Raw genomic sequence first — 19933 nt, forward strand, 5'->3', positions numbered from 1 at the left:
TGCTCAATAAATGGTAGCCATTTTTATATTGACTTCCTACTTAGAATTCAAGTGGTTTATTCTGCCTTCCATTCCAGTGATACAGACTTCCTTGCTTCCTTATTCCAGTGAGGAGTTCTCTGGTTTTGGAAATCAGTATTTATATACACTGATGGACCGATCTTGTGCATGTTCATTTGGGGAACAAAGACTGACGGAGAAAGTCTCAGAGAATAGAGGCATAGTGTGAGAAAAAAAGCAAAGACACAAATAAGGGTAGTTGCTTTCATTCCTAAAGATATTATTTGGTTGGTAAAAAACAGAGGGAAAAGAGTAAGTTGATGAAATTCATTTTATTTAAATATATCTTTAAAGGCACAGTAGGTATCAGTGAGGCAAAAGAAAGCCCATGTGTGGGAAAACTACCAATCCAGCCAAGAAAAGACAAAGAAAGTAACATGGAGGCAAGATGTATATAAGTTAGCCGGTGCCTGGGTGGCTCAGTCGGTTAAGAATCTGACTTCGGCTCAGGTCAGGATCTTATGGCTCGTGAGTTCAAGCCCCATGTCCAGCTCTGTGCTGACAGCTCAGAGCCTGGAGCCTGCCTCGGATTCTGTGTCCCCCTCTCTGCCCCTCCCCCACTAGCGGTCTGTAACCTCAAAAGGTTTGCAGGTACGTGATTTTATCCGTGTTGGCACGTACCTACCATTCATTTTAAAAGCATAAACATGCAGAAGAAGGAGATCCAATATGCATATGCTCAGCACCTAATTGAGCATAAAACAGCAATACCGTAAGCATCTGGTGTATTCTGTTCTTCGGTATAGCCTATATATCCTGGATGTGTCATGTTTCCAGTGTTCTCTAGGTATCTCACCTAGTCTGTCAATACTGTCCTTCACATTACTGGAAGGCAGGGACTGGGTGATGTTCTTGCAATTGATTTTATATGGAGATGCATACAGACAGATGACGAATGGAGCCTCATTGGTGGTGAGTGTTCTCTAAGGATTAAATGCTAAACTTCAGAAACTGGAGCAGCCATTCTTTGGTCAACAGACCTCAGGGGCCTCAGGGCAGGGAATAAGAGATACTCATCTCTGCCCAAGGTATTGGCTTCTAGCCCCTTCTTGTGCTGCTGCCAGGACGGCAGTCTTCTCAATCCTAGCCTTTCCCCTGGACAACTTTACCGTTTTGTAAATCAGGGTAAACGGTTTGGTTCCTCGTCGGGACTATCTTGCCTAAATAAGCAAAATTCTTCGTTAATGCCCAGCATACTGGCCCTTTCCCCTGTCTTCCTGGAACCTCCTGTAGGACCATATGCAGATGAAGTGTCCATCTCACAATCTAGTAAATATCTGCACGTCAGTAGTGCCTCTGTGGTACCACTTTGGGTGCTTCCCCCCCCCTCCCCCCCCCTTTAGACTATAAGTCCCTGGAAGTCCTCTCCGGCACACCCCTTTCCTAGGCAGGAAAGCCTTGCGGAGAAAAGGCATGAATTGGATTTTGCCAGATGAATGTGGAAGGGGCAATTCCAAGCAGGTCATGGAAAGCCTTGGACAGCTAAGGGCCTGTATTCCCAGCGTCACCCCTGCCGGTAGCCCTGGAGCATCGCTCCCGGTTGTGATTCTGAGTGCCGCAGGGATGGGATGCCTTCTAGGAGAGGTGTTAAAATACAGGCAGAAGGGCTCGTACAGGGCGGCATGCAACCTCTTGTCCGTTTTGGCAGGAGCGACCTTTTGAAGGCTTTCAAGTAAGACCAGCGGGATTAGCTCTTAGAAAAACAACTCCTAAATACAAACCCTGATTTCCAGCTCCCCAACAGACGCATTTGCTGGAAGGTCCTGCAAGTTCTCGAGCTCCTTGTAGCCCGTGGTTGTAGGGGACACCCAATAAACCGCGCAGAAAGCGTACACTTTGATCAGTTCTGACACGTGTGGGTACTCATTAAACGATCACAATACCGTGGATGTTTCCATCGCTCTAGAAGTGTCTTTGTGCTTCTTTGTCTTCCATCTTCATTACCACCGCCTCGTCGTCCCACCACCCCCACTGATCTCCCTGTCATCATAGACGCTAACCTGCCTCTCCATCAACTGGGCCAGATTCTTTCTCCAGGCAGTCTGAGTCTGCAAAGGACACAGTGGCGGAAGGTGGTGGAGGCTGAGTCCTCCCTAAAGGACAGTCCACACATTCCTGCCACAGACACCCACGGGCTGGCTCTTGTCCTTTCCTGTTCTTTTGGTTCTGTGAGCTGCCTGATATCCCTCCAATGTTGTGTTTTTGGTTTTGGTTTTGTTTTTTTTTTTTGATGTGGAGCTTGAACTCACAAACCATGCGATCATGACCTGAGCCGAAGTCGGATGCTTAGCCGACTGAGCCACCCAGGCGCCGCCCCCTCCAACGTGTTCTTTATTGCTCAATTGTGGCCGTTTGTTGTTTGCAACCAGAGAACCCGCACGCAGCAACCACCTTCCTCCCGTGATCACCATTTCAGAGAATGGCACCCCCAAATCCTTGTCTCTCAAGCCTAACCCAGAGTAATTCCTGAAAAACTTCAGTCACGTGTCCTCCTCTAACCCATTGCTAAATCCTGCCCATTCTGCTCCCTGCTTAATATTCTGTCTCTATAAAGTTTTAGCTTCTCCCTCATCATTATTTGTCTAGTACCTAGTACAGTGCTCGGTGCAGAGTAGGTACTCAGTGAATGCTTGCTGAATGACTGAATTGTGCCGCTGTCCATAACCCCAGACACAAAAGCAAAGATGTAGGAGTGTGTGTTTTTAGGCTGGCAGGAAGTCGAAGTGAGTTTTTAATGTTTTCACAGAAGTAAATGATAGGACGTGAATCCTGGATTTCGGACTCTAAATTCAATGCTGTTTCCATTATATTATTGTATTTTGTCGGGAGTTCCATTTCTTCTTCCATCCTGCTGAGATGCCTTTTTTTTTTTTTTAAGTTTATTTACTTATTTTTGAGAGAGAAAAAGAGCATGCAAGCCAGTGGAGGAGAGGCAGAGACGGGGACAGAGAATCCTAAGCAGGCTCCGCAGAGCCCAACGTGGGGCTCAAATTAATGAACTATGAGATCACGACCTGAGCCGAAGTCGGAAGCCCGACCAACTGAGCCACCCAGGCGCCCTTCAGATGCTTATTTACGCCAAGGACCACATTGTAAACACTAGACACAGCTCTAAAATGCAACCCCTTCCCAAGGGCATTTGCTTATTAACTGAAAGTGAGAGAGGGCATGCAGTAAAGCGTCTGGATTGAGGAAAGGAACCTGTGCACCCACCCCCCTACCCCCCACCCCGCAGCATTCTGACCGAGCTGGGGGTCAAGGATGGGACTGACGCTTTCTGAACGAGCGGTACATGCAATACGACCTAAGCGGAGAACAGTGCGCTGGGCTGGAACAACTTTGTGTTAAAATAAGGATCCACACACGGTTCGAATAATACTTTTATTTATTGTCTGCAAATCTGTTCTTCTGGCTCGAGGTCTTGCCAATGAGTGGTGAGTCAAAGATTTGTCCGCTGTTCTCTGAGTACGTGTGGTTATGGGTCTCTGTGCGGACGTGTCTGTGTCTATAGATGCTTTTGCTAATTTATGGTCATTTTCCGCCTACTTTAATTAACATACAAAGTCTTCTTATTCTGACAATGCTAAAGCCTGAGTTCAATTCTCCCCGAGTCTAATGGTTTCTTCTCCCAAGCCTGCCTCCCTCCCTCCCCTAAGTCTGCTCCTCAGCCCCCATTAATGCTAGATCTTTAGAGACCATCAGCATTTCACACGGGTGGAGAACCTAAAAATGAATGCTAGATCTTAAGTCCCTCTGACCTGTATACCCTTGAGCTGAGGAGCTTCTTGGGGAGGTGTGTGCTGGGGCGGGGGGGTGCTTAGCAGTCCCTCTTCAGAGTTAGTCATTTTGCACTGTAGATACCTGGAGAACAAACAAACATGATTGGGTTAGATGCCGACCTGCCCTCTCACCAACCACTCCCGGGGAGGAGGGGGTGGAGGAGCTCAGTTTGCTTCTAGCAAATTGTACTTCTTGTAAGGCACTGGGCTGTACCCAGGGAGGCGATGTAAAAATGGTTGCTGGGATTACTGTAAAGACTGGGTGCAGATACTGTTCATCGCATCATCTGCCATCTCTTTACGAGGACTCACAGGGGAAACTTCTTTTCGTCTTAGTAACAAGAGCGGTTGCTCTCTTGAGGAGTGGGCAGCACGAACTAAATGAGCTGGTCATGTTTTCCTCTTCTCCTTGGATGTTAGAACGTGTTGCAACCACCTTTGTGGTCCACCCCCGGTACTTTTATTTTATAGAATGCTTTTTTGTCTTTCCCTAGTTCATGGCTCCATTTTATGTCATGGTTACTAATATACTTCTGAGTATGCTGTGCGTGTGTACGTATTTACCTTTTTGTGTGCCTTTTGTATATATCTCAACTCGTTTTTGAAATAAGTTCCCATACAACTAAACACATATTTAGGAGATAAGGCTACGGCGAGAGGTCCAGAGGTTCAAGGTCAAGGGCTGGGAAATGGGCACAGAAACCACAAAGGCCCAGGTTATTCTTGGTTCCTCTGGCTCCCACCTGCCTGACTTTGCCTGGAGGATACTGTTCACTGCTGGCTTCCCCCTGTAGCCCACAGTGAGGTTTCCAGACTGTAACCAAACCTCTGTCCACCCCTAGTGCCCAATCTTCCCACTCATCCCATTCTGTGGATCTGGCCTCCTTACCTCTTCTTGAGGCTCGGGTGCCATGATGTCGCTCTCTTCTGGAACTGTGGAGACGTGAAGCTGATCTGGGCTCTACAAAAAGAAGAGTTCTGCTGGTTAAGAGGTGGATCCACCTCCCCAGCCTCTCCCCAGCTTAGAAGGGTCTTCTGTGCCCTACACTTTACAAGGGGCAAAGACAACACAAAGGGCAAACGTACAGTGTTGTTTCACTATGGCCTGAGAGCATCGGGGAAGGCTTCACTGTCATGCTCTGTTACAGATCAAGAGACCCAGATTCAAAGGTGAAATGACAGGGAACCGGGTCTTGGGACTCCCGTTGTCTCCCTGATCAGACACTGTGTGATCCGTGTGACATGCGTCTGTATATAAATCTATGTGGGAGTCTAGGAGGGTATAAATGTAGGTCTTTTTTTTTTTTTTAATTTTTTTGAACGTTTTATTTATTTTTGAGACAGAGAGAGACAGAGCATGAATGGGGGAGGGGCAGAGAGAGAGGGAGACACAGAATCAGAAGCAGGCACCAGGCTCTGAGCCATCAGCCCAGAGCCCGACGCGGGGCTCGAACTCACGGACCGCGAGATCGTGACCCGAGCCGAAGTCCGCGAGATCGTGACCCGAGCCGAAGTCGGACGTTTAACCGACTGAGTCACCCAGGCGCCCCTAAATGTAGGTCTTAAAAACACTACCCACCACTTTTAGACTAACCCTCCTTGAGAACGCACTGCGGCTCTCACGCTGAGATGATCGTCGGCTGTGCCGGTTTGGAAAGGCCAAGTGGTATGATGGTTTCTTTGGGGAAGAGTTCTGGGTTCTGAGATGGGAACCCGAGGTACGGAAAGCCCTGTCCAGGAACTGCTAAGCCAGGGGGAGACCTTGGCATTCTAAGGTTTGGAGTGAATGTATTTTTTTAATTGAAATTTAACCTACACACTATAAAATTCACCTGCTGGAAAAGCAGGACCAACTTCTAACAGTCCGGGACAGCCACTTGGAAGTCTGTGGTTTCTCCTTTCAGGGATCTTTCTTCTTATTCTTCCCTCCTCCAGTTCCAGGCTGTGAATTACCCCAAAGGTAATACTGCCTCCCAGAAAAGTACTATTCTTTCAGAGAACCTTCATTCTCTCTCAGGCAATTAAACAAAAATATGCCTCCTTAGCTGAGGACTGAGCAATCCCCCAGGAGAGGCTGGGAGTAAGGAAATACTATAAATCTCACACATAAGGAGGGGAGGAGCGGGGAGCAGGTTGCGTCCTATATCTCTTTCCCAAGGAGGACAGTGTTACTAGCGCATTCCTCAAAAATAGAGAGCATCTCGGCCCCTATAATCGCCCCTCCAATAAGATTACTCCAAAGAGGCAAACCTGTTTTATCCGCCAGAGCCAAAGAGGCCATTCTATTGCTGACCCTATACCAAAATCATGTAATATGTTACAGTCACACTTAAATTGATCTTGGACCTTCCATGCCATTGAATTGCTCTTTGTGGTGCAGACAAGTGAAAAGTGGCTACACTTTACCCATTCAAAATCCCATGGTTAGCCTGCACTTATTCACCGTCCACAAGTCCTGCCTATTTCTCCCAGTCACCATAGCTTCCTCACACGAGAAGCCAACAAAGGGCAAGTTCTAGATCTTGCCCCGTTAGGACCTTCAGTGCCTCACGTGGATCAAGACCGAGGGCATAAGGGCGTTGACGACTTAGATGTTAGTACCTCAGGGGAGTCAGCGAAGCCCAGCTTCTTGTTCTCTTCCTTGTCTTCTATCTTCTTTGCCTTGTCAGACTCTGAAAAAACCTGTGGATCAAAGCGGACAATGTATGAGGAAGTCCCACGCCTTCACACCCTGGATGCCACCCTGGATGCTTTGTCTGTTAGCTGGTGCCCACAGTACTGGCATGGTGCCTATGTCCAGATACCAGGAGGCTCTCAAGGTAGCCTGGTCAGCCCTCAGTGAGGCACAGCCAGTCACGGGGTGGTGTGAACCGAGGGGCACCAGGAATCTCAGACTCCCAGATATCCATGTGATTCATGCCCCAGCCTCCTTCATTGCCCAAATGTTTCCTTTGGCCACACCGTTTAAAACTGCAATTTAGCCGGGGCGCCTGGGTGGCTCAGTCAGTTGAGCAACTGACTTCAGCTCAGGGCATGATCTCACAGCTCCTGGGTTTGAGCCCTGTGTCGGGTTCTGTTGCTGACAGCCCGGAGCCTGGAGCCTGCTTTGGATTCTGTGTCTCCCTCTCTCTGCTCCTCCCCCACTCATGCTCTGTCTCTCAAAAATAAGTAAACATTAAAAAAAAAATTTTTTTTTAAACCTCCGATTTAGCCTTCGCTCCCTGTGCCTTCCCCTACTTAATTTCTCTCTAGATCTCTTATCAACACTAAATTGTAATTTACTTATTTATCGTTTCTTGCCTATCTCCCTTATTCTCCCTACCCCCTAGCCACTAGAATGTAAGATGCAGGAAGGCAGAGAATTTTGTGTTTTGCTCACTGTAATATCCCACCTCCTAGAAGAGTGCCTGGCACATAGCAGGGACTCAGTAAGTAATTATGGAATGAATGAATGAATGAATGAATGAATCTCGGTGCCATCTAGTGAGGTGTCTCACCATAATCTTCTCTATAATGCACCTGACAGGTGATCATATATTCTTAGCTTTCAACAGCAAGGGACGGGGGCTATTTCTCAAGGTGGCCTATCCTATTTTGGTTTTTGGAAGTCCCTGTGCTTCCTTCTCCCTATATTTATTTGAAATGGGTTTTCCATATCATTTTTTAACAGAGCTAATCACTGAATGTTTACCTTATATTGATCCAAAATGTACTTGAAACAAAAATTACACACAGTTCTGCCCTCAGAAATCTCATAGAACAAGTCAAATCTCTGTTTGATATGATATAGCCTTTCCGTGTAATTTGAATAGAATACAACTTGATTTCCAGATCCTTTACAGAACTGGTCGCTCTCCACAGGTCTCTGTCTCTATTTTAACACAATCCTTTTCTCATCCATATCCTCACCTTTCAAAAGACCACCCCTTTTGCCTTACTTTCCCCTGTGAGTTCCTTCTTCTACGCCTCTCTCGTCACAGAAGATGCACCTTGGAAATTTGCAGATGCCATTTTTCTTACTGTAGTCACAAGTATGATGAACTGGAATGAGACCCTCCTCCCTGTCTCTACTAAAAAATGTAAAGCTCAGGGTGCCAGTTGTAGATTCTTTTTCTTTAAAAAAATTTTTTTTTTCATCTTTATTTATTTTTGAGAGAGAGAGAGAGAGAGAGAGAGAGACAGGGTGTGAGCAGGGGAGGAACAGAGAGAGAAGGAGACACAGAATCTGAAGCCGGCTCCAGGCTCTGAGCTGTCAGCACAGAGCCTGACACGGGGCTCGAACCCACAAACTTTGAGATCATGACCTGAGCCCAAGCCGGACCCTTAACCGACTGAGCCACCCAGGAGCCCCGTTGTAGATTCTTTACCTTGGGAACTCCCAGAACTTGGGAGCAAAAGAAAGAAATGAATAGGAATCTGTTCATAACAATAATAATAATATGAGAGATAAGCCCTTTGCAGAAGTCAACCACCCTGAGAGTACAGGTCACTAAATTAGTCGCTATGAATCTGTGAAACGATGCTCAGGACCAAAAAGGTGTCCGAGAATATCCTCGAAACTGTGACCTAATGACAGAAGATCTTATCACCTGGGGCAAGCTGACTGTAGTAAAGGTGATCTACATGGAGGATGTAAAAGGGAATAAAGACTCAACCAGACCCAATCTCACCTCAGAGGACATCAAGGTAGGGGAAGAAAGTTCTTCTGGGTTCAGATTGCCGATGTTCTCCTTTTCTCTGGCCTCAGGAGTTCTTACTGGCTTCTCTGGTGGCTGGGGGTCAGGAGAAGCCTCCAAGAGGGCCCTAGGACTGGTGGGCGAGCCCTGTTCAGAGGCTGGAGGGCTGGAGGGGAGGTTCCCCAAGGAGTGCCTGGGGCTGGGAGTGGCTCTGGGCGGAGGCGGCCTATTAGGAGGTGCGGAGGTCCTCTGGACAGGGGCTCTCTTCTTCGGTTGTTCGGACCCTTCACTTGAGGTGCGGGTTCGGAGGACCACTTCTGGGGGAGATGAGGGCTGTTCTGAAGGGAGAAGGGGTCCGCCTGGTGATGGAGATGGGGAGCCGGGGAGCGCTTCCTCTTGGGACTTGCCGTCCTCAATGGTGGGAGAGGGCTGGGCCTGGGCGGGGCCGTTGCAAGCTGGCAGAGGCTCTTCCTCCTCGGAGGAGCTAGCTTCAGACTCTTCCACTTCTTCTTCCTGGTCTTTTAAGGGCTCTTTAATCTCAGCATCATCTTCTCGCTGGGCCAGATCAGATGCCAGCTCTTCTTCACTTGCTGAGATGGAGTCCCCTTCATTCTTCAAAGCAAGCGCGGAGGGACTGGTAGGTGAGGTGAGAGGGCTGGAGACTGCGGATGTTCGAACTGGGGAAGAGATGACTAAAGAGCGTCTGCTGCTGCTAAAAAAGTAAGAGCGTTCAGATTCAGAAGAGCTGAGACCTGGAAGCAACCTAAATACCCCCACGTAAATAATGATGCATGCACATCATAAGAAAATAGAACAAAGCCATCTAAGATATGGGAAAGCTTGGGGACGGCCAGGGTGGCTCAGTCGGTTGAGCGTCCGACTTCGGCTCAGGTCATGATCTCACGGTTTGTGAGTTTGAGCCCCGCGTCGGGCTCTGTGCTGACAGCTCAGAGCCTGGAGCCTGCTTCGGATTCTGTGTCTCCCTCTCTCTCTGCTCCTCCCCCCGCTCATGCTCTGTCTGTCTGTCTCTCTCTCCTTCAAAAACATTAAAAAAATTTAAGACATGAGAAAGCTTGTATACTTTGCGATAATGCTTCTGTTATATGGTGCAAAAGAGGCTATAACATGTTATATATATCACGATCTCAATTACGTAAAAAAATATATAAAGAAAGCAAGACTGGAAAGAAACATAGCAAAATGCTGACAGGATGTTTTCTCTGGGGAAAAGATTCACAGGTGATACACAGTTGATTCTTGTGGACTCTCTATTTGCAAATTCACCTGGTCCCCAAAATTGATTTGTAACTCCAAAATGAACACTCACGATGCTTTCTTTTGCAGCCAGCCACGGACACGACGCGAGCTTTGAAAAGTGGGTGCCTGAAGGGCACTTTCCCAGCCAAGGTCTAACCAGGCAACCCTCCGCCTGGTTTCAGCTCTTACAACCGCAAACATGTCCTTCTTGCCACGTCTCTCACAGTGTGCTTTTCGTTGGTGATTTTGCTGTTAGAATGGCCTCCCAAGTATAGCAGTAAAGTGCTTAGAGCGAGACGACTGTGATGTGCCTCACAGAGGAAAAAATGCCTGTCAGATAAGCTTCCCTCAGGGAGGAGTTATGGTGTTGTGGGCTAGGAGTCAACAACAAGGTGTCTTTCAACAGAAACACACACAAGAAGACAAGGTTACGTACTGATTGGCTGATGAAAATGCTAGGAGTGGGGTCTTATGGGAACCTAACTCCGTGTCTCCCTTAGGAGTAATGGTTCAGTATTCGCTAATCCAGTGGTCACGGTGACTTTATGGAACACAATGGCCATGAATGATGAAAACTGACTATGTATTCAGTAGGCCGGACACCGTGCCGAGTGCTTGTATGGCCAACGTCAGCTTGAGTCCTCCTCACCTCAGGGGCCTCCTATGTACTGTCTACAAACTGATTAAGCAACCCACAGATATTTACTTGACAGATACCAATTATGTTGGTGCAAGGATGGGAGATGGGAATAGGCAGAGAAAGAGAAAAACTTCGTTCTGGCCTTGTGGCAGTTTCTGATGTGAGATAATAAGCTGAGCGACAGAGGTTATTTCTAACACTGACATTCTAGGGTCAGTAGCTTTAGAGGCCCAGGACATAGCCAGAAAAAAACCACGTTTCCCTACGAGGTTCTGGGACATCTTGGTGTCAGTGATAGTAAGTTTCAGACAAATGGACCACTACAGAGAATTCTGTCTCTAAATGCCGAGAAATGGAGAAACAGAATTTTTGGAGCAAAAAGGGAATTCGTCTAGGAAATCTACATTGACCCTTTAGTGATGATTTGTAATCACTAAACAAATTGCTGTAACAGATTGCTAAATGGATAGTACAAATAACAAATGTGAGCCTGATGCTTCCTTTAAGTCCCAAGATCAGTTTCACCACCTCCTTTAAAAGTCTACCCTGACCATCCCTGCAATGGCAGATACTTACTTCTCTGGAATTCCTACTGGTCTCATTGAGTACTTATGTGTGCAAGCTTATATTGTTCCTTGTCTCCATGGGTACATTTTCTGTCCTTTCAACTTTTGGTAAATCACTTCAGGGAAAGGACAAGTCTCCCATGTCTTTGGGTCTCTAACTCTCAGCATAAAACCTTGTACGTAGAAGGAATCAAAGGCTTCAGAATGAGAAAGTGATCACATTCTGAGGGACCACTGAACTGCTTATGTTTACCAGCATAAAGAATGTATGAAGGCAATAGACAACACACACACACACACACACACACACACACACGAGAAGGAAGTCATAAAATTGAGAAGATATTTGCAATGCATAGCATTAAAGTATTAATATGCAGAACAAACACAAAAAATACCTCCTACAAATCAATTTAAAAAAAGGGTAAATGGGGGCGCCTGGGTGGCTCAGTTGGTTAAGCATCCGGCTTTCGCTCAGGTCATGATCTCACAGTTTGTGAGTCTGAGTCCCACATTGCGCTTACTGCTATCAGGGCAGAGGCGGCTTCAGGTCCTCTGTCCTGGTCTCTCTGCCCCCTCCCCAGCTCACGCACTCACTCTCTCCTTCTCGAAAATAAATACACATTAAAAAAATTTTAAGAAAAAGGTAAGCAATACAAGTGAAAAATGTGAAATCAAGGTTAAACTGGAAAGTCACAGAAAGGAACCTTAAACGGCCAGTAACACGAGAAGATGCTCAAGGTAACCAGCGATTGTGGAGTGTGAATTAAATTGCAAAAATTCCACTTCATACCCATTAGTTTAGAAAACTAAATAGGGCCGACAATGTCATATGTAGCAAGAACATGGAGCACTGGGGGGCTTGTACTACTCCTGGTGAGTTGTAAATTCCAGCAGTCACTTGGGAGAGCCATTTGACAATGACAATCCCTAGCAAGGCTGAAGAAGCCCAAATGCGCAGACTACGACTCAGCAATTCCCCTCCAAATGTACACCCTAAAGAAACTCTTGGTGATACACACAAAGAGAAATGCAAGATGTGTCCGCTGTAACATTATTTGTAATAGCAAGAAACTGGAAAACAACCCAGATGTCTATCAGCAGGAGGACAGAAAAATAAGTTGCGGACAGCCACACAACAGCATCCATCACAGTCAGGGGAAAGGAAAGACAAGAGCTGGCAACACGTAGCAACAGGATAAACGAATGTCACAAACAGTATGAAGAGAACAGAAAGAAGTTGCAAAAGGACACGTCAAGTATGATTCCAGTTTATAAAGTTTGAAAACATGCAAAACGGTATTTTCTGTGCGTGCGTGTATGTGTATAAGAAAAGTAAAAAGACACGCATGGGAAAAAGAAATACGAAATTGAAGACAGTGGTCACCTTTGGAGAGGGGGCAGGAAGAGAAAGTGAGTGGGGAAGGGATACCGTGTGCTTCAATAATACATATAATAGCTGATTTCTTAAATCTGGTGGTAACTGTATGGCTATTTATTGTATTATTCTTTTTTTATTGTATTTTTTTATACCTTTAGTGATAGCTGAAATATTTCATACAAAAAAAAAAAGAATTTATAGGAGGCATAATACAAACAACAAAGTGGGGCGCCTGGGTGGCTCAGTTGGTAAGGGTCTGACTTTCGCTCAGGTCATGATCTCGTGGTTTGTGAGTTTGGGATTCTCTCTCCCTCTCTCTCTGCCCTTCCCTCCCCTCTCCCCCCTCTCTTTTTCTTGCCTGCGTGTGCACGCGTGCTCTCTTTCTCAAAATAAAACCAAAAAACAAAAAAACCAAACCCAAACTCTTTACAAAAAACAAGTAACAACCAACATCATGCACATGACCGTGAAGGGAAGGCCAGGACCGGGGATGGAAATGGGAGTGCTTCGAGTGTTCACAGGACAAGGGAAGCAGCCAAGAGTCTCAGAAGTTGCTCACCTTGATACTCCCTTCACCACAAAGACCTTGTTGGAATGTTGCTTCTCCAGTTTGCTCATCACCTCGTAGAGACTGTGGTTCAGCTAGAGCCAGCAAGAGAGACGGTTGCTAGCCAGAGGGAACCTGAGACTGGCGTATCCCTTCTCTTCTCCCTTTCAGACAGTTCCCCAGATAAAACCTCCCCACCCTTAACTATAAAACTCCTCCTCATCTCTTTTGCACTAGTGTCCAGGGTCCTGTCCTGCCACCCCTTCTTCCTTGACTTGTCTGTGTCCTAAGTTCTGTCTCTTCCATCAGACTGGCAGCTCCCTCCCTCAAGGCTGGGTCCTTGATGTCTGACGTTTGATTTGAGGTTCTAGCTTCTCTCAGGTAATCCAGGCAATAAAAACCCATTGTAATATTAACGAGGCAAACCATGATTTAGCTCAAGAAACTGCGGACAGGAACATGTGGATGTGTGCACGAATTCAGTTAATGTCGTAATAGCAAAGAGTCTTGGAATCCCAGGACTAGAAAAGACCCCATGAGGTCATGTTGTGTGGCTGCCTGTCACTGCACAGGACTGGCCTTCTCCATTCACGCCCAACTACCTGAGAAACCGACCTGTGTTTAAACACCGCCCTCCTTGGGGCGCCTGGGTGGCTCAGTCGGTTGAGCGTCTGACTTCGGCTCAGGTCATGATCTCACGGTCTGTGGGTTCGAGCCCCACGTCGGGCTCTGTGCTGACGGCTCAGAGCCTGGAGCCTGCTTCCAATCCTGTGTCTCCCTCTCTCTCTGCCCCTCCCCCGCTCTCACTTTGTCTCACTCTGTCTCTCAAAAATAAATAAATGTAAAAAAAATAAAAAATAAATAAAAAAACCCACCGCCCTCCTTGCTCCCTAGCAACAGAAGATAAAGATTTCCACAGCCTGGGACTCCTGGCTGGCTCAGTCGGTAGAGCATGTGACTCTTGGTCTTGCGGTCGTGAGTTTGAGTTCTGCATGTGGCACAGTGTTTACTTAAAAAATAAAGGGGCGCCTGGGTGGCTCAGTCCGTTAAGGGGTTCGTGAGTTCGAGCCCCACATCGGGCTCTCTGCTGACAGCCCAGAGCCTGGAGCCTGCTTCCGATTCTATGTCTCCCCCTCTCTCTGCCCTTCCCCTGCTTGTGTGCGCGTGCTCTCTCTCTCTCTCTCTCTCAAAAATAAATAAACGTTAAAAAAAATAATAAATAAAATAAATAAAAATAAAAGATTTCACAGCTTGGTTCCCCATGTCAGCTATTCCTTCCAAAGGCCTACCTCCTTTATTCATCTGAAGCTCAAGTTTGGCTGCCATTATTCAGTTGTTAATGGAGATGGGGAGGGGCCTCTGAGGTTGTGTACAGGTGCTTTAACCCAGTTCAACAATGTCAGTCAAGTGCTATTACCTCCTCGTGAGAAAAAGGTAAAAACCCATGCTGCCAATATCAATATTTAATGAGCTTATGTAAGTTAGGGCTACTTTCACATTTCCTAGGAAGACCCACCTAGCTGTCCAAATTCGCCAAGATGTTTCTCACCTTGCTCATCTCCCTGTAGAAGACATCCCTCAGGTTGGAGATGTTCTGGAAGATGGTCACGTAACAGCCAATACGACTATCAGGGGTCAAAAAACAAAAACAAGACCACATGCAGGTGAGCAATGGTAAAGGAAGTCTTTGAGATACAAGGGAGGAGCTTAAGCCAACACCAGTGGACACGAAGAGTCCTCAGAGAAAAGCACCCTGCACCCTAGACTCAGGATGTGATCTGGATTTGTCAGAGTGAGGCCAGCAGCACACTGGGCTCTCAAAAGAGTGGGAAGGTCAGGGGAGACACTTATCGGCCCAGCCTGATGCCAAAACATGAGACCTCTAGGTGCGTGAAGCTATCTTGATCCAGGCCCTTTAGGTACTAACGTAGATATGAAAGTACTCTAAAGACTTTTTAAAGTGCTGTAAAAATATAAGGCCATACCATTATAATTATTATCATAAATAATTATTCTTTCTCATTGTGCAATACCTGGGCTTCGATGAAGCCGAAGGCACACTGGCAGAATTCTACTGTGAATGAATGGGGGAAATTTACATTTAAAGAAACTGTATGAAATTGCAACGCTATTTAAATTAGGAGTCACATAACTGGTGTCTTAGAATACGTGTAGTGATTAAAAAGGCTCCACCAGGGGCGCCTGGGTGGCTCAGTCGGTTAAGCGTCGGACTTCGGCTCAGGTCATGATCTCGCGGTCTGTGAGTTCGAGCCCTGCGTCGGGCTCTGTGCTGACAGCTCGGAGCCTGGAGCCTGCTTCACATTCTGTGTCTCCCTCTCTCTCTGCCCCTTCCCTGCTCATGCTCTGTCTCTCTCTGTCTCAAAAATAAATAAACATTAAAAAAAAAAAGGCTCCATCATACAGAGACTGATATTAAGTGGCAATATAAAATACCGACTACAGCTGCCATTACAGCCTTTCTCGTACAATGAAAAGTCGGACACAAAGACAATTTCTACTCAGACGCCTCCTCCCAATGTGAGAGATTTACGTCTACAACGTGTTTACCTCCTGTGAAGCAAAGACATCATTAATAGAAATAATCATCCCGTGGCTTAGCGTCTCCATCGAGCCGGATGTTCGTGAGCCAAGCCAGCTTAAGACAGTACACACCGAGGCACGGAACCATATACTCCTGGCTCGCGTGATGACGGCCATCTACTTGCCAAGATCGCTCCTGTCCAAGAAGCACCTTGCCTTTAAACTGGAAAAGCTGGCAGAGCAGGCGTGGTTAGCTCCGTACCGCCGGTGAAGTAAGCAGGGTCTGGGGCAACAAGGCAGCTTGCCTAATGTCACCCAGCAAGGCAGTGGCAGGGCTGAGGCTACACATCCCACTCTTGCACCAGAGCTCAGGTGACACATTTGGGTTGCCAGGTAACCTGGGCCTCCAGCGGCCCCGGGGGTCCAGGCCTTTTCTGAAGGTCAATCATTACCTGTGATACAGAGCAGGCAGTTCCTCCAGCAGTTCCTGGTTCAGGTCTTCAAACACACTCTGGGCTTTGTTGAACTCTTCCTCTGCCTAGGGGGTGAAACAGACAGGGCCGTTGCCCTCAGTCCCGGGTCTAAGGCTGGAGAGGCTGTGCCTCCTTGATCCTCTGCGGCTTTTCAGGGACTTCCTGGGAACCGAGCCTCTCTTTCCCCAGACCCGTGCCCTCCCAAGCCATGAGTGTTTGACTATCGTGAGAGCATTGGTGTCAGGGAACACAGGATTTCCTTCAGGACACGCTGGATGCTGGATTTATCGTTTCTTAAACACAGCCTGGCCCAGCGGGAGGACAGGAAGGTTTTATCAGGTTTTGTTTTTTTTTTTTTACCTTGGCAGTCTTGGCCTCATCTTTCTTCTTGGCATTCTGCAACGCCTCCAGGTGGTGTCGGGCACTGTCATAGTCCACAAGTTTCCGACCCCGCTTGGCAATTCTTTCCTAGCCCAGAGGTAGGAGAGAGGCCTCGAGAGTCACTTTTCGGTGGCCAGGATGCAGGTGACAGAGTGTCAAACACAGAGGCACGATGACTGGGTCCTATTATCGCACTGCACTTTCTAACAGTTTTGTGCCCAAGGGATCTCCCTCACTCTTTGGAAAGAATGGGAATTCTCGGGGCGGGGGGGGGGGGCAGAGTAAAGGGAAACCCTACAGAGCATGTGGAAGCCTGCACTAAACATCACTACTTCCTATAAACCCACTAGAATCTGGTTCAGCCTCCAGGAGACATGGCCTTGAGAATCTAATTAAATTCAAAGTCAGGGGTGCTGGGTCTTACTCCCAGTGCTGCCACTTATTAGCTCCGTGATGGAGGGCAAGGCACGTCTCTTTTGGAACATCAGCAGCCTCATCTGCCCCTACGGTGTTATTTGAAAGCTCAAACGCGGACTATAAAGTGCTTTGCAAATCCTGAAGCATAATAAAAATGGTAACTTGTTATGTGCACTGAGAGACCATCTACTCAGTCTCATCCAAACTACATATTCAATCATGGATTTTATTTTATTTTATTTTTAATTTTTTTTAACGTTTTTATTTCTCTTTGAGACAGAGAGAGACAGAGCATGAACGGGGGAGGGTCAGAGAGAGGGAGACACAGAATCTGAAACAGGCTCCAGGCTCTGAGCTGTCAGCACAGAGCCCGACGCGGGGCTCGACCTCACGGACCGCGAGAGCATGACCTGGGCCGAAGTCGGCCGCTTAACCGACTGAGCCACCAGGCGCCCCTCAATCATGGATTTTCAAAGGACTAGTGATGATCTGGCCCAGCTTCTTACTGAACACATGGAACTGCAATATCCCAAATAAGTAGTTTACCAATTTCTGCTGGAACAGAGAATGGACAATTCCCAACTTCACAGCAGATTTCATTTTTTGAAAGCTTGATGACAGACTGAAGTCAGGACCCCTCTAATTTCTCCCTATTAATCTAAAAGCAGTGCAGCGCCTGACAGAGTAGATGTTTAATAAATAGGAGTTGGGGAGCCTGGGTGGCTCAGTCGGTTGGGTGGCCGACTTCGGCTCAGGTCACGATCTCGCGGTCCGTGAGTTTGAGCCCCGCGTCGGGCTCTGTGCTGACAGCTCAGAGCCTGGAGCCTGTTTCCGATTCTGTGTCTCCCTCTCTCTGATCCTCCCCCGTTCATGCTCTGTCTGTATCTCAAAAATAAATAAACGTTAAAAAAAATTCATAAATAGGAGTTGAATGAATAAATGAACTCTAACTCTGCTTTCTGGAACAGCTTAGAAGAGGTTGCATCCCTCTTTTACCTAGCAGACTTCCAAGTATCGGATGTAGTTATCATGACTCCTCCAAGTTTCTTCTTGTCTACAATATACAGATGGGCTGGTTTTTTTTTTCCACAAGTAAAAGGGATGCCCTGACCTAGATCTAATTCAAAAACAGCTCCAATCTTCTTCACCCAAATCTAATGCTAAACATGCCCTCCACACACCTCTAACCTTCCACCTTAACCTCCCGTCTGACCCCAGACTTTTAATCCTCTTTCCTGAGCTTCATTCCCGACTGTGGGCTCAAACTCTATGTAGGACGTTTACCCTGTATGTTCTCTAACTTCCAGGGCCCACCCATGACCCATCCTTGACTCTGCAAACCGATTACCTTGATCTCACTGAACTGGGCTACGTAGTTTTCCATGGTTCTCACTGCCTGGTCAGCTAATTTCTCTTCGTAGTCTTCCCAAAGGAGATCATTGTTCTGTGGGGGCAGAGGCAGAGGGCAGTGGTGAGGGCCCCACTTCTCAGCAACAACCGCCTACCAGGGGAAAGCCCAAATTCTGCCTGCCACAGACTTCCTTTTTTGGAGCGCTGTATTTAGAATATCACGTTGGGGGGGGCGCCTGGGTGGCGCAGTCGGTTAAGCGTCCGACTTCAGCCAGGTCACGATCTCGCGGTCCGGGAGTTCGAGCCCCGCGTCGGGCTCTGGGCTGATGGCTCAGAGCCTGGAGCCTGTTTCCGATTCTGTGTCTCCCTCTCTCTCTGCCCCTCCCCCGTTCATGCTCTGTCTCTCTCTGTCCCAAAAAAATAAATTAAAAAAAAAATAAATAAAATAAATAGAATATCACGTTGGGTTCCGGTGAAGAAGTCAGGTGAAGGAACAGCCCTTCCCCCAAGGGGCTGCCCTATAAGACAATGGACGTACGTTCCGGGATTAAGAACAAGAAGAGATGGTCAGAGTTTTGGACTCTAGAGCTTGGAGGACAGGCAAATTTGGGAGCACAAAACTGCATGAAGTGAACTTTCAAAACCAAACACTTGGGTTTTATGGAACGGAAGCTTCCGTAAGGTTTTAGGAGGGGGAGAAGGGCAACGATGGAGGAATCCGTAGACTAGGGAAAACTTGTTTTGACCTCCATAGTTACTGCTTTTTGCTACCGCCCGTGACCGAGGCTACATAAATGAACGATGCGGATTGGCTCCTTTGTTTATCCAGTTGCTGGGATAGAGAAGCAAAGATGAGGCTGAGATGAGGGCAGGAGTCAGTGCCAGAAGAGGTGTTTAGCCCAAACGCTCTTACCCCTACGATGGCCTTCAGCTCGTCGTGACCGTCCCACTCGTTGCTGTAGATCTCCTGCAGGGTTTCTGACACTCGTTTTGAGCTTTCATGCATCACTGAGAGGAGAGAAGTCACGTCTACCATAAAGTTTCCCCCAAAGTAGGCTGGTATAATCATACGGGTGGACAGGCAAAATCAGTGGGTCTACTTCAGAAGGACGCAGACCAAGAAGGTTTGGGTTATCCGTGAGTTGCTCTTGCTCTGCCCACAAGCCCCAGGACTCAGGGGCAGGCAAGTAAGCGATCAAACGCCTGAGAATGGTTGTTTTTCTTTCCGCGCTCCGACTTCTCAGGAGCTCGAATCCCCTGTGCTACGCAATACCCACCTTTGACGGCGCTAAGGAAGTTCTTCAGGTCCTTGTAGAGCTTCTGGCCTTCTGCCTGAAAGGGAGAAGTGCTTTCAGTGACTGAACAGATACGTTTGGAAAGACGCCTTAGAGGTCAAAGTTGAAAAGTAGGTTCAAAGCAGACATCAATCCTGGAATCCGCAAATGTTATAAATGAGCCTCTGTTCTCTTTACCAAGAAGTTGTAGGTTATCTTTTTGGGGGCGATCTTTAAGTTGGGAGATTGTTCCCATGGCACTGGCAGATTTTCTTTCCTCTGTTTGTTCTCCCATCCAGTGAACAAAAGCCTACGCCCCGGGTTCCTCTGCTGGAAATATGTGTCCTCCGTGACCCTGTGGGTTATACCTTCCTCTCTGGGTTAAGTACATTGCTACCATCTTCTTAAGACAGTAGGTCTTCTCCCTCCTGTGCACCCTGACCATTCCTCTCCTCTCCTGATGTCCTTCTCTGCCTTGCCTCACTTTACCCTTCCCTTCCATCAGTCACATGCTTTACACTCTCCTTCAAACAGCCTCATCACTGATTCTCCTCCTGTTTCAACATCAATAGCTTCATCCATAGCTCTATC

General features: G+C 47.3%; 1 protein-coding gene and 1 non-coding gene across 6 annotated transcripts in view; one reads left to right on the plus strand and one right to left on the minus strand.

The window, feature by feature from the left end:
• Positions 1-3427: 3427 nt before the first annotated feature.
• Positions 3428-19933, minus strand: part of BIN2 (bridging integrator 2) — a 34865-nt gene continuing 18359 nt past the window's right edge. For 2 of the 5 annotated variants that reach the window (XM_047867020.1, XM_047867022.1), the window contains exons 3-13: positions 19346-19400; positions 18982-19076; positions 18067-18162; positions 16281-16388; positions 15900-15985; positions 14456-14531; positions 12919-13001; positions 8510-9227; positions 6441-6521; positions 4729-4800; positions 3428-3921 (exon numbers count right to left, since the gene is read on the minus strand). In XM_047867020.1, coding sequence (XP_047722976.1) covers positions 3898-3921; positions 4729-4800; positions 6441-6521; positions 8510-9227; positions 12919-13001; positions 14456-14531; positions 15900-15985; positions 16281-16388; positions 18067-18162; positions 18982-19076; positions 19346-19400 — 1494 coding nt within the window. In that variant the 3' untranslated portion in view covers positions 3428-3897. Of the gene's footprint in view, positions 3922-4725; positions 4801-6440; positions 6522-8507; positions 9228-12918; positions 13002-14455; positions 14532-15899; positions 15986-16280; positions 16389-18066; positions 18163-18981; positions 19077-19345; positions 19401-19933 lie in introns of those variants that run through there. The other 3 variants (XM_047867021.1, XR_007154017.1, XM_047867023.1) reach the window with 3 other exon arrangements.
• Positions 13551-13635, plus strand: TRNAR-UCG (transfer RNA arginine (anticodon UCG)). Its single transcript has one exon. It is a non-coding gene; the product is annotated as a tRNA-Arg (tRNA).

Source organism: Prionailurus viverrinus, chromosome B4 (genome assembly GCF_022837055.1).
Source record: "Prionailurus viverrinus isolate Anna chromosome B4, UM_Priviv_1.0, whole genome shotgun sequence".
NCBI lineage: Eukaryota > Metazoa > Chordata > Mammalia > Carnivora > Felidae > Prionailurus > Prionailurus viverrinus.